Below are 15,864 nucleotides of genomic sequence, written 5' to 3' on the forward strand. Positions count from 1 at the left end.
ATAAGGTGTGAATCAAAATAATACATGTATGACCTATGACCCGACAGGATTACATAGCAGCAAGCATGATAAACTTGACATTGTACACTATATGTTCAATTGTACCCCAAGAACCATCAGAAGAGTGTAATAGACCAATATCTCTTTGGCTAAAGTAGCGATTTCATTTCTGATCATCAGTTCTGAGTTCAATTTTACTCTGAAAACACTTTTAGTGTGTAGCTTGACATAGTGCATCATGAAATTTCGAGCAGGAAGACATGCATTTTCGAACAGGAAGACATGCATTTTCCAATATTGTGGCTAATGACGTCACTAACTGTCGTGAGTTCAAATTAACACTCACATTTCACAAGATTTAGGATGGATGCGATGCCTGCAGGCTGCATGTAAATATGTACAAAGTTATGTTAGAATGTTGCTTTGATTTCACCAAGGCTTTGAAGATCTGGGCCAGAGTTAGAAAAAGAAAGATTGAACAGTCTGTGCCATCATCTCAGTAGGAAGAATTTTGAAAGCAATCACTTACCTATGGAGTTTAATGCAAATATTTTACTACTAAACTATAAGTAGCCCATGTCCTGCTATTACAACTCTACAAATAAAGTAAAATGTACTGGATCATTTGAGTAGCTAGCATACAATATACAGCTGGCACATTTATACAAATATATGTGCAAATTTGTCTGCAAATATTTATGCAAATTGACCACCCTAAAAAAAATTGATCTGAGGAGAACACTGGATGTTAATTATTATGTTATTTATTTGACACTATAATGTCATTGATATTATCTCATTGTGTATTTATTTGACAGACTTTCTATGGGACCATTACAATCACCACAGTTAGAGCATGACCCAGTACTTGGAACATCTCCATTGAGAAGTCGGTTACAAGGACTGGATGGTGATACCCTGGGTGGTTTCCCTGTCAAATTTCTTGTATTAGTTGTGAGTATCTTATATACTATGACAGAACCCCAAGACATGTGAGCTCCAATGTACCCACACATAGATAGGGTTATTGTGTTTATCCTAAACAGCAAATTCTGTAAAGTGACACTGTGCGATCATGCACTTTCATGTTCAACAAAGGATCATGCCTTTATTTGCATGTCGTTTGCATGTAGGTAATATGCAATAATGTTTTTGGTACTGTACTGCTATGTTCTTGACTATACTTCCCCATAGAACACCACAGACACTCTTGAATATATTCCCACATAGAACACCACAAACACTCTTGAATATATTCCCACATAGAACACCGCAAACACTCTTGAATATATTCCCACATAGAACACCACAAACACTCTTGAATATATTCCCACATAGAACACCACAAACACTCTTGAATATATTCCCACATAGAACACCACAAACACTCTTGAATATATTCCCACATAGAACACCACAAATACTCTTGAATATACTGCCACATAGAACACCACAAACACTGTTGAATATACTTCCACACAGAACACCACAAACACTCTTGAATATACTGCCACATAGAACACTGCAAACACTCTTGAATATACTTCCACATAGAACACTGCAAACACTCTTGAATATACTTCCACATAGAACACCACAAACACTCTTGAATATACTTCCACATAGAATACTGCAAACACTCTTGAATATACTGCCACATAGAACACTACAAACACTGTTGAATATACTGCTACATAGAATACTGCAAACACTTGAATATACTTCCACATAGAACACCATAAACTGTCTTGAATATACTTCCACATAGAACACCACAGTCTTGAATATACTTCCACATAGAACACCACAAACACTGTTGAATATACTTCCACATAGAACACTGCAAACACTCTTGAATATACTGCCACATAGAACACCACAAACACTGTTGAATATACTGCCACATAGAACACTGCAAACACTCTTGAATATACTGCTGCATAGAATACTGCAAACACTTGAATATACTTCCACATAGAACACTGCAAACACTTGAATATATTCCCACATAGAACACCACAAACACTGTTGAATATACTTCCACATAGAACACTGCAAACACTCTTGAATATACTTCCACATAGAACACTGCAAACACTCTTGAATATACTTCCACATAGAACACCACAAACACTCTTGAATATACGTCCACATAGAACACTGCAAACACTTGAATATACTTCCACATAGAATTAGAACACTGCAAACACTGTTGAATATACTTCCACATAGAACACTGCAAACACTCTTGAATATATTCCCACATAGAACACTGTAAACACTCTTGAATATACTGCCACATAGAACATTGCAAACACTTGAATATACTTTCACATAGAACACTGTAAACACTCTTGAATATACTGCCACATAGAACATTGCAAACACTTGAATATATTCCCACATAGAACACTGTAAACACTCTTGAATATACTGCCACATAGAACACCACAAACACTTGAATATACTGCCACATAGAACACTGTAAATATTCTTGAATATACTGCCACATAGAACATTGCAAACACTTGAATATACTTCCACATAGAACTTCCACATAGTAACTGTTGTACTGTGTGTCTATGGAAGTTATAACATAACAGTAACTGTTGTACTGTATGTCTGTGGAAGTTATAACGTAACAGTAACTGTTGTACTGTATGTCTGTGGAAGTTATAACGTAACAGTAACTGTTGTACTTTATGTCTATGGAAGTTATAACATAACAGTAACTGTTGTACTGTATGTCTGTGGAAGTTATAACGTAACTGTAACTGTTGTACTGTATGTCTATGGAAGTTATAACGTAACTGTAACTGTTGTACTGTATGTCTGTGGAAGTTATAACGTAACAGTAACTGTTGTACTGTATGTCTGTGGAAGTTATAACGTAACTGTAACTGTTGTACTGTATGTCTGTGGAAGTTATAACGTAACTGTAACTGTTGTACTGTATGTCTATGGAAGTTATAACGTAACAGTAACTGTTGTACTGTATGTCTGTGGAAGTTATAACGTAACTGTAACTGTTGTACTGTATGTCTGTGGAAGTTATAACGTAACAGTAACTGTTGTACTGTATGTCTATGGAAGTTATAACGTAACTGTAACTGTTGTACTGTATGTCTATGGAAGTTATAACGTAACTGTAACTGTTGTACTGTATGTCTATGGAAGTTATAACGTAACTGTAACTGTTGTACTGTATGTCTATGGAAGTTATAACGTAACAGTAACTGTTGTACTGTATGTCTATGGAAGTTATAACGTAACTGTAACTGTTGTACTGTATGTCTATGGAAGTTATAACGTAACTGTAACTGTTGTACTGTATGTCTATGGAAGTTATAACGTAACAGTAACTGTTGTACTGTATGTCTATGGAAGTTATAACGTAACAGTAACTGTTGTACTGTATGTCTATGGAAGTTATAACGTAACTGTAACTGTTGTACTGTATGTCTATGGAAGTTATAACGTAACTGTAACTGTTGTACTGTATGTCTATGGAAGTTATAACGTAACTGTAACTGTTGTACTGTATGTCTATGGAAGTTATAACGTAACTGTAACTGTTGTACTGTATGTCTATGGAAGTTATAACGTAACAGTAACTGTTGTACTGTATGTCTATGGAAGTTATAACGTAACAGTAACTGTTGTACTGTATGTCTATGGAAGTTATAACGTAACAGTAACTGTTGTACTGTATGTCTGTGGAAGTTATAACGTAACAGTAACTGTTGTACTGTATGTCTGTGGAAGTTATAACGTAACAGTAACTGTTGTACTGTATGTCTATGGAAGTTATAACGTAACTGTAACTGTTGTACTGTATGTCTATGGAAGTTATAACGTAACAGTAACTGTTGTACTGTATGTCTATGGAAGTTATAACGTAACTGTAACTGTTGTACTGTATGTCTATGGAAGTTATAACGTAACTGTAACTGTTGTACTGTATGTCTATGGAAGTTATAACGTAACTGTAACTGTTGTACTGTATGTCTATGGAAGTTATAACGTAACAGTAACTGTTGTACTGTATGTCTGTGGAAGTTATAACGTAACTAACTGTTGTACTGTATGTCTATGGAAGTTATAACGTAACTGTAACTGTTGTACTGTATGTCTATGGAAGTTATAACATAACTGTAACTGTTGTACTGTATGTCTATGGAAGTTATAACGTAACTGTAACTGTTGTACTGTGTGTCTATGGAAGTTATAACGTAACTGTAACTGTTGTACTGTATGTCTGTGGAAGTTATAACGTAACTGTAACACTGTGTGTCTATGGAAGTTATAACGTAACTGTAACTGTTGTACTGTATGTCTGTGGAAGTTATAACATAACTGTAACTGTTGTACTGTATGTCTATGGAAGTTATAACGTAACTGTAACTGTTGTACTGTATTTATGTGGAAGTTATAACATAACTGTAACTGTTGTACTGTATGTCTATGGAAGTTATAACGTAACAGTAACTGTTGTACTGTATGTCTGTGGAAGTTATAACATAACTGTAACTGTTGTACTGTATGTCTATGGAAGTTATAACGTAACTGTAACTGTTGTACTGTATGTCTATGGAAGTTATAACGTAACTGTAACTGTTGTACTGTATGTCTGTGGAAGTTATAACATAACTGTAACTGTTGTACTGTATGTCTATGGAAGTTATAACGTAACTGTAACTGTTGTACTGTATGTCTGTGGAAGTTATAACATAACTGTAACTGTTGTACTGTATGTCTATGGAAGTTATAACGTAACTGTAACTGTTGTACTGTATGTCTATGGAAGTTATAACATAACAGTAACTGTTGTACTGTATGTTTAAAACATGTAGCATTCTATCATCAGTTAACAGAGTTATAGATTCCAGCTCCTGTGGTGTTCATACTTTGATAAGTTACCAATACTAATGACTGTGTATGTCTTTGCATGAAACTTACCACATGTAAGCAAATGTATACTGGTGTTTCTTAACTGTTATAGTTTAACCTATTACAGACAAGCAATAAAGCCATAAGATACAGCCACATGACAGAATAGTGTATACTCAATAAATTATAACTAATAATAATACTTGGATTTCAGACAAGACTGTCAAAAATTCTGATGATCAAAAAAGATCACCTGAAGAAGTTGAAAGATTTGAACACAGAAGCAGAAAGACTAGTAAGTACTTGAATTGTTAACTGATGCAAAGTCTAGCTACAACTTAATCCTCTTTCTCGCAACTTGTACTTAGTTGTGTACAATCAAATACCCTCTAAGGCAGGGGGAAAGGGGACCACCTTGTACTTAGTTGTGTACAAACAAATACCCTCTAGAGAGAAAGATGACCAATTTGTACTTAGTTGTGTACAAACAAATACCCTCTAGGGAGAAGATGGCCAACTTGTACTTAGTTATGTACAAACAAATACCCTCTAGGGAGAAAGATGACCAACTTGTACTTAGTTGTGTACAAACAAATACTCCCCAGGGAGAAAGGGGACCACCTTGTACTTAGTTGTGTACAAACAAATACTCCCTAGGGAGAAAGGGGACCACCTTGTACTTAGTTATGATGTACAAACAAATACCCTCTAGGGAGAAAGATGACCAACTTGTACTTAGTTGTGTACAAACAAATACTCCCTAGGGAGAAAGGGGACCACCTTGTACTTAGTTGTGTACAAACAAATACTCCCTAGGGAGGAAGGGGACCACCTTGTACTTAGTTATGATGTACAAACAAATACCCTCTAGGGAGAAAGAGGACCAACTTGTACTTAGTTATGATGTACAAACAAATACCCCCTAGGGAGAAAGGGGACCACCTTGTACTTAGTTATGTACAAACAAATACCCCCTGTCAGAATTGTATCATTGCACCTAAACCCACGGGTTTCCAAGTATTTATGCTAAGGTTATTATGATATTTAACACCCCCCCCCCCCCAATAGCAGAGACACAGAGGTAGATATAGATATATAGTAAACCTCTTATAGTTACCCATAACATTTCATTTTGACCTTCCCTGCCAAACAATTCCTATAGTTACCCATAACATTTCATTTTGACCCTCCCTGCCAAACAATTCCTATAGTTACCCATTTCATTTCATTTTGACCCGCCTTGCCAAACCACTGTGATTTCTTCCTGATGTAACAACACTAGGGCACCAGGCAGGGTGCTGCTCTGTGGTGACAATGCAAAACAATCCTGAATTGAATTTAATTGGATGAATATAGATTATCAGTTTCCAATGATTCCTGGTGAAATGACTTGAGTACACAAGCAGATTTTATGTACATGTTTCCTTCACAAGAACATGATTTTATAATACTATATTTTATCCAAAATAGAAATCGTACCAAGTGCCAATTACAGCTGAGTTCCAGAGAAGGTATGCTGGTGTAGTCCTTGAATTAGAAAGACTAAACAGGGATCTTAATACTAACTTAGTTGGTGTACAACAGTACTGTCAAGAGGTGAGTTAAGGAAGATAATGTGAACAAAATTAAAGTTGACCATGTTTCAGATATGTACACTGCATGTGTTATGTGATATGTTGGCCATGCATTAAAATATGTACACTATCCAATGTGATATGTAAGTCATGTCTCATATATGTACACTATCCCATGTGATATGTAAGTGATGTCTCATATATGTACACTATCCCATGTGATATGTAAGTGATGTCTCATATATGTACACTATCCAATGTGATATGTAAGTGATGTCTCATATATGTACACTATCCCATGTGATATGTAAGTGATGTCTCATATATGTACACTATCCAATGTGATATGTAAGTGATGTCTCATATATGTACACTATCCCATGTGATATGTAAGTCATGTCTCATATATGTACACTATCCCATGTGATATGTTTATATATTAAGTGCTGTATATGTTACCTAATGTGATACATTCACCCCATGTACACATTCCTAAACTTATTTGATTTGTTTAATACAGATTGCTCCAGAGCAAGGTCTGCAACCAATGGACCAGCCTATGGAACTACGGAGAAAATGTGAAGATGAAGCCAAGGATATTGTACATAGAACAAACTTATCACTAGGACCGAAAACAGTGAAGAGTCAATCACTTACAGAATTGGTTTCCATGTTAACTTCACTAATGCTTCAGATTAAGGTATTTATTATACAAAGACATGTCAGAACTAGAAATGTAATGTGTGTCAAGCTAACATATTGGTTATTTTGAATTACTGTCATAACAGATAGCTATGATTTTCAGTCCTTCATAATTAAAGGCCAATGTTACAGTCCCACATTCTCATATTACTGTTATCAGTGTAGCCATATGGATAACATAGGTTAACATTGTCAGCTGTTTCTATTGTTCTTGTAATTATTTTAAAATACAAGCAGTCGTCAGTATGTTCAATAGTAGTCGAGATTTCTGTCACTTCTACCAAAGTTCTGACCAGTACCATCTCTGTACTGTGTCACTCCTACCAAAGTTCTGACGAGTACCATCTCTGTACTATGTCACTCCTACCATAGTTCTGACCAGTACCATCTCTGTACTGTGTCACTTCTACCAAAAGTTCTGACCAGTATCATCTCTGTACTGTGTCACTCCTACCATAGTTCTGATGAGTACCATCTCTGTACTGTGTCACTCCTACCATAGTTCTGACCAGTACCATCTCTGTACTGTGTCACTTCTACCATAGTTCTGAGCAGTATCATCTCTGTACTGTGTCACTTCTACCATAGTTCTGATGAGTACCATCTCTGTACTGTGTCACTCCTACCATAGTTCTGACCAGTACCATCTCTGTACTGTGTCACTTCTACCATAGTTCTGAGCAGTATCATCTCTGTACTGTGTCACTTCTACCAAAGTTCTGACCAGTATCATCTCTGTACTGTGTCACTCCTACCATAGTTCTGACCAGTACCATCTCTGTACTGTGTCACTCCTACCAAAGTTCTGACCAGTACCATCTCTGTACTGTGTCACTTCTACCAAAGTTCTGACCAGTATCATCTCTGTACTGTGTCACTTCTACCATAGTTCTGATGAGTACCATCTCTGTACTGTGTCACTCCTACCAAAGTTCTGACCAGTACCATCTCTGTACTGTGTCACTTCTACCATAGTTCTGAGCAGTACCATCTCTGTACTGTGTCACTCCTACCATAGTTCTGACCAGTACCATCTCTGTACTGTGTCACTTCTACCAAAGTTCTGACCAGTATCATCTCTGTACTGTGTCACTTCTACCATAGTTCTGAGCAGTACCATCTCTGTACTGTGTCACTTCTACCATAGTTCTGACCAGTACCATCTCTGTACTGTGTCACTCCTACCAAAGTTCTGACCAGTACCATCTCTGTACTGTGTCACTCCTACCAAAGTTCTGACCAGTACCATCTCTGTACTGTGTCACTTCTACCAAAGTTCTGACCAGTACCATCTCTGTACTATGTCACTTCTACCAAAGTTCTGACCAGTACCATCTCTGTACTATGTCACTTCTACCAAAGTTCTGACCAGTACCATCTCTGTACTGTGTCACTTCTACCAAAGTTCTGACCAGTACCATCTCTGTACTATGTCACTTCTACCAAAGTTCTGACCAGTACCATCTCTGTACTGTGTCACTTCTACCAAAGTTCTGACCAGTACCATCTCTGTACTGTGTCACTTCTACCATAGTTCTGACCAGTACCATCTCTGTACTGTGTCACTTCTACCAAAGTTCTGACCAGTACCATCTCTGTACTGTGTCACTTCTACCATAGTTCTGACCAGTACCATCTCTGTACTGTGTCACTTCTACCAAAGTTCTGACCAGTACCATCTCTGTACTGTGTCACTTCTACCATAGTTCTGACCAGTACCATCTCTGTACTGTGTCACTTCTACCAAAGTTCTGACCAGTACCATCTCTGTACTGTGTCACTTCTACCATAGTTCTGACCAGTACCATCTCTGTACTATGTCACTCCTACCAAAGTTCTGACGAGTACCATCTCTGTACTGTGTCACTCCTACCAAAGTTCTGACCAGTACCATCTCTGTACTGTGTCACTCCTACCAAAGTTCTGACCAGTACCATCTCTGTACTGTGTCACTCCTACCAAAGTTCTGACCAGTACCATCTCTGTACTGTGTCACTCCTACCAAAGTTCTGACCAGTACCATCTCTGTACTGTGTCACTCCTACCATAGTTCTGACCAGTACCATCTCTGTACTGTGTCACTCCTACCAAAGTTCTGACGAGTACCATCTCTGTACTGTGTCACTCCTACCAAAGTTCTGACCAGTACCATCTCTGTACTGTGTCACTCCTACCAAAGTTCTGACGAGTACCATCTCTGTACTGTGTCACTCCTACCAAAGTTCTGACGAGTACCATCTCTGTACTGTGTCACTTCTACCATAGTTCTGACCAGTACCATCTCTGTACTGTGTCACTTCTACCAAAGTTCTGACCAGTACCATCTCTGTACTGTGTCACTTCTACCATAGTTCTGAGCAGTATCATCTCTGTACTGTGTCACTTCTACCATAGTTCTGAGCAGTACCATCTCTGTACTGTGTCACTTCTACCATAGTTCTGACGAGTACCATCTCTGTACTGTGTCACTCCTACCATAGTTCTGACCAGTACCATCTCTGTACTGTGTCACTTCTACCAAAGTTCTGACCAGTACCATCTCTGTACTGTGTCACTTCTACCATAGTTCTGACCAGTACCATCTCTGTACTGTGTCACTTCTACCAAAGTTCTGACCAGTACCATCTCTGTACTGTGTCACTTCTACCAAAGTTCTGACGAGTACCATCTCTGTACTGTGTCACTCCTACCATAGTTCTGACCAGTACCATCTCTGTACTGTGTCACTCCTACCATAGTTCTGACCAGTACCATCTCTGTACTGTGTCACTTCTACCATAGTTCTGACCAGTACCATCTCTGTACTGTGTCACTTCTACCAAAGTTCTGACCAGTACCATCTCTGTACTGTGTCACTTCTACCATAGTTCTGACCAGTACCATCTCTGTACTGTGTCACTTCTACCAAAGTTCTGACGAGTACCATCTCTGTACTGTGTCACTCCTACCATAGTTCTGACCAGTACCATCTCTGTACTGTGTCACTCCTACCATAGTTCTGACCAGTACCATCTCTGTACTGTGTCACTTCTACCATAGTTCTGACCAGTACCATCTCTGTACTGTGTCACTTCTACCAAAGTTCTGACCAGTACCATCTCTGTACTGTGTCACTTCTACCATAGTTCTGACCAGTACCATCTCTGTACTGTGTCACTTCTACCAAAGTTCTGACGAGTACCATCTCTGTACTGTGTCACTCCTACCATAGTTCTGACCAGTACCATCTCTGTACTGTGTCACTCCTACCAAAGTTCTGACCAGTACCATCTCTGTACTGTGTCACTTCTACCATAGTTCTGAGCAGTATCATCTCTGTACTGTGTCACTCCTACCATAGTTCTGACCAGTACCATCTCTGTACTGTGTCACTCCTACCATAGTTCTGACCAGTACCATCTCTGTACTGTGTCACTTCTACCAAAGTTCTGACCAGTACCATCTCTGTACTGTGTCACTCCTACCATAGTTCTGACCAGTACCATCTCTGTACTGTGTCACTCCTACCATAGTTCTGACGAGTACCATCTCTGTACTGTGTCACTCCTACCATAGTTCTGACCAGTACCATCTCTGTACTGTGTCACTTCTACCATAGTTCTGAGCAGTATCATCTCTGTACTGTGTCACTCCTACCATAGTTCTGACCAGTACCATCTCTGTACTGTGTCACTCCTACCATAGTTCTGACCAGTACCATCTCTGTACTGTGTCACTCCTACCATAGTTCTGACCAGTACCATCTCTGTACTGTGTCACTTCTACCAAAGTTCTGACCAGTACCATCTCTGTACTGTGTCACTTCTACCATAGTTCTGACCAGTACCATCTCTGTACTGTGTCACTTCTACCATAGTTCTGAGCAGTATCATCTCTGTACTGTGTCACTTCTACCAAAGTTCTGACGAGTACCATCTCTGTACTGTGTCACTCCTACCAAAGTTCTGACCAGTACCATCTCTGTACTATGTCACTTCTACCATAGTTCTGAGCAGTATCATCTCTGTACTGTGTCACTCCTACCATAGTTCTGATGAGTACTATCTCTGTACTGTGTCACTCCTACCAAAGTTCTGACCAGTATCATCTCTGTACTATGTCACTTCTACCATAGTTCTGACCAGTACCATCTCTGTACTGTGTCACTCCTACCAAAGTTCTGACCAGTATCATCTCTGTACTATGTCACTTCTACCATAGTTCTGACCAGTACCATCTCTGTACTGTGTCACTCCTACCATAGTTCTGACCAGTACCATCTCTGTACTGTGTCACTTCTACCAAAGTTCTGACCAGTATCATCTCTGTACTGTGTCACTTCTACCAAAGTTCTGACCAGTATCATCTCTGTACTGTGTCACTCCTACCAAAGTTCTGACCAGTACCATCTCTGTTCTAATAAGTGAAGGTCAATGAAACCTACATATTTAACATAAAAGTTTTAATAACCATTAAAATTGTAGATTTTACAAGGGCACGTAGTGTGTGATGTAAAATCAGAATTATATTAAGGGAGGTGATCTTATTCAATATTACTATACTTTGACGTCACACAAAAGTAATATGGTCGGAACTACTTTGAATTATTTGTAAACATCGTCAACCTGTACAGTTACGATGTTGTTGTTGTTGTTGTTGTTGTTGTTTTTTTTTGTTTTTTTTTCCGTGTCCCTGGGAATATGAGGGTCTATGTATATAATAATTGTGCATATCCATTTTCATCGTGATACGATCCAATATGGCTGCCTGGCAGCCTTTTTGTTTGCGAATTTTCCATGTCCAAAGCCATAACTCAGACATGCTTGAACAGATCTCATTCAAAGTTGGTATTAGGACAGTGTTCTATGACATACATGTGCATATCCATTTTCGTCGTGATACGATCCAATATGGCTGCCTGGCAGCCTTTTTGTTTGCGAATTTTCCATGTCCAAAGCCATAACTCAGACATGCTTGAACAGATCTCATCAAAGTTGGTATTAGGACAGTGTTCTATGACATACATGTGCATATTCATTGTTGTCGTGATACGATCCAATATGGCCGCCTAGCAACCATTTTCAAGTCTTTGTTTGCGAATTTTTCATGTCCAAAGCCATAACTCAGACATGCTTGAACAGATCTCATTCAAAGTTGGTATTAGGACAGTGTTCTATGACATACATGTGCATATCCATTTTCGTCGTGATACAATCCGATATGGCTGCCTGCCAGCGATTTTGTTGGCACAGTTTTCATGTCCAAAGCCATAACTCAGACATGCTAGAACAGGTTCCCCCCCCCCCCCAACCGTACCTGACCCATCCGTTATTGTTGAATGGTTTATTCCATCACATCATCTTGAAGAGTAGGCATGTCCCATGTCCAACGAGCAGACACAACCTGAGTAGGCATGTTCCATGTCCAATGAGCAGACACAACATATCTAAGTCTGTTTCATTTAGGTTCACAGGTGTTGTAGCGTGATCAGAGTAGTGATATCAAGAAAATGACAACATAAACTGCCAGTTCCTTAAAACCCAATCATAGCGGGGAGTATGTCATTCTCAATGACTTGTTTGAATCTTGCATCGAATGTTGAGTTATATTATGCTCTCCGTGAGTAGGATTATTCAAAAAGTCGGTATTGGTATAGTTGAGTTAAGTCCAGAAAGTAGAATTGCATATTGTGAAACTGCCTCAGGTGATGGTTTTCCTTGTTCCGGTATGCTAGGACTGTCGACCAGTTTCTATGCCCATCCAGGACTAGGCACAGGTCGGGTGTGGTTAGACACGGACACCTTTGTGACTGTGCTTCCTTCTTCATTATAGTCAAGTTCCTTGTTGGAGATGTCCATGATGAGTATATCAGACAATAGGTTGCAATGTGAGTACAACCATAGACCCTCCACCCAGTGGAGGGTCTATGGTGCAACTTAGGAAATTGCCACTGAAGAAGGATATGGCTACCGGTTTTATTGCAAAAGAAGGAATGCTAAAGTGTTTGCTTAACCTATCATTGGATGGTTCAAAGACAAGAGCAAACACACAGTCACACCCTTAGGGGACACAATACAACTGCTTTAAAAAGTTGGGAAACCAAATAAAGAATGGCCAAACACCTGTTATATCTCACAAGTACTCCTGAGATATAATTAACACAATGTCATAGCTAAAATGACTTGAGTGTCTCTCCATCAATTTTATTGTTGATGTCCAGTCTACATTTACTTTTACAGAGCCTAGCTGAGAATGACTTGAATTCATTTGAATTAAAATCATTGACGGACTCTTTAGAAGAAATCAAGAAAAAAATTGATATTAGTAATCAAAGGTAAGCTGATGTGTCCTAATACCTTTAATATTGATATTAGTAATCAAAGGTAAGCTGATATGTCCTAATACCTTTAATATTGATATTTTCAAAAAAGGTAGTACACATTCTGGTTAACACATGTTACTGCTGTTACTGTAATCTGCAAATTAAGCTGCAGAATGTTCTCCCCCAGAAAATGTTGTTTTGGTGGAACCATCTACTCTTTGAAGGCTTGAGGAGGATCCTGATGCTCTTTGGATATATATTATTCAAAATTGAACTATTTTCTCTGAAAAATTAGCATGTATATAGTTCTTTAATCTTGGTGGGATCATTCCTTAGACCCTTCTGCAAACCTTCCATTAGTAACTCTTTCCTAACTTTTTTTGCAGTTGTTTTCAAGATAATGTTGAGATCCATGTAGCACATATCCAGAGTGGAATGAGTCAGATGGGAAATCTACATGCATTTGCTGCAGGACAACCAATGTACATGTAAAGTGATAGTAGAACCCAGTCATACCAATCAACTTGGATATATTTTGTGTTTGGATTGTGTCAGAACTTTCTGAAATTGAAAAGTGCAAATATTTTATTTAATAATATAATTGTTTTGTGTGGCCACAATGTACAAGAATGTTACTGCAATGTTACTGCAACATTACACGTCTTTGAGATGCTATTTTTGAATGATACAACACTACTTGAAATGTTAGTTGATAGACTCTCTAATAGTTTACTCTTTTCACCATCTGTGTCACAGTCAATAGTTAGTCTTATAAGTAACCAATAACTGCAAATGATTAGAGTGAGATTCCTGGTATATTTGTACACTTGTACCTGAAGTTATTTGGTATTAGTAAATGTACAGATGTTAAGAATTGAGAATATAGCCAGTAGACTTAGTCTTATTATGTAACTGTGTGCTTGCAGTTAGTAGGACATTTGGCATCGCATTGGGTGGTTACCATGACATATGGTGTGTGTGGTTACCATGACATCGTATGGTGTGGGTGGTTACCATGACACCATATGGTGTGTGGTTACCATTACACCATACATTGTGTGTGGTTACCATGACGCCATATGCTGTATGTGGTTACCATGATATCGTATGGTGTGTGTAGTTACAATATCATATGATGTGTGTGGTTACCATGACACCATATGTGTGTGTGTGTGGTTACTATATCATATGGTGTGTGGTTACCATGACACCATATAGTGTGTGTGGTTACAATGACACCATATAGTATGTGTGGTTGCCAGGACACCGTAGTGTGTGTGCTTACCAGGACACCATATAATGTGTGTGGTTACCAGGACACCATATAGTATGTGTGGTTGCCAGGACACCATATAGTGTGTGTGATTACCAGGACACCATATAGTGTGTGTGGTTACCAGGACACCATATAGTGTGTGTGCTTACCAGGACACCATATAGTGTGTGTGGTTACCAGGACACCATATAATGTGTGTGGTTACCAGGACACCATATAGTATGTGTGGTTACCAGGACACCATATAGTGTGTGTGCTTACCAGGACACCATATAGTATGTGTGGTTACCAGGACACCATATTGTATGTGTGGTTACCAGGACACCATATAGTATGTGTGGTTGCCAGGACACCATATTGTATGTGTGGTTACCAGGACACCATATAGTATGTGTGGTTACCAGGACACCATATAGTGTGTGTGCTTACCAGGACACCATATAGTGTGTGTGGTTACCAGGACACCATATAGTGTGTGTGGTTACCAGGACACCATATAGTGTGTGTGGTTACCAGGACACCATATAGTATGTGTGGTTACCAGGACACCATATTGTATGTGTGATTACCAGGACACCGTATAATATGTGTGATTACCAGGACACCATATAGTATGTGTGCTTACCAGGACACCATATAGTGTGTGTGATTACCATGACACCATATAGTGTGTGTGTGTGTGCTTACCAGGACACCATATAGTATGTGTGGTTACTAGGACACCATATAGTGCATGTGCTTACCAGGACACCGTATAATGTGTGTGGTTACCATGACACCATATAGTGTGTGTGTGTGCTTACCAGGACACCATATAGTATGTGTGGTTACCATGACACCATATAGTATGTGTGGTTACCAGGACACCGTATAATATGTGTGATTACCAGGACACCGTATAATGTGTAGGCTTACCAGGACACCATATAGTGTGTGTGCTTACCAGGACACCATATAGTGTGTGTGGTTACCAGGACACCATATAGTGTGTGTGGTTACCAGGACACCATATAGTGTGTGTGGTTACCAGGACACCATATAGTATGTGTGGTTACCAGGACACCATATTGTATGTGTGATTACCAGGACACCGTATAATATGTGTGATTACCAGGACACCA

At 38.8% G+C, this 15,864-nt stretch overlaps 1 protein-coding gene across 1 annotated transcript in view; it reads left to right on the top strand.

Moving 5' to 3' along the window:
• Nucleotides 1-14,571, top strand: part of LOC144448335 (protein lin-9 homolog) — a 29,267-nt gene extending 14,696 nt beyond the window's left edge. The window contains exons 9-14 of the mRNA XM_078138539.1: nt 819-954; nt 5,105-5,185; nt 6,361-6,486; nt 6,985-7,164; nt 13,385-13,479; nt 13,854-14,571. Of these exons, the coding sequence (XP_077994665.1) occupies nt 819-954; nt 5,105-5,185; nt 6,361-6,486; nt 6,985-7,164; nt 13,385-13,479; nt 13,854-13,959 (724 nt within the window). The 3' untranslated portion in view covers nt 13,960-14,571. The remainder of the gene's footprint in view (nt 1-818; nt 955-5,104; nt 5,186-6,360; nt 6,487-6,984; nt 7,165-13,384; nt 13,480-13,853) is intronic.
• Nucleotides 14,572-15,864: the final 1,293 nt, after the last annotated feature.

Source organism: Glandiceps talaboti, chromosome 17 (assembly GCF_964340395.1).
Source record: "Glandiceps talaboti chromosome 17, keGlaTala1.1, whole genome shotgun sequence".
Taxonomy (NCBI): domain Eukaryota; kingdom Metazoa; phylum Hemichordata; class Enteropneusta; family Spengelidae; genus Glandiceps; species Glandiceps talaboti.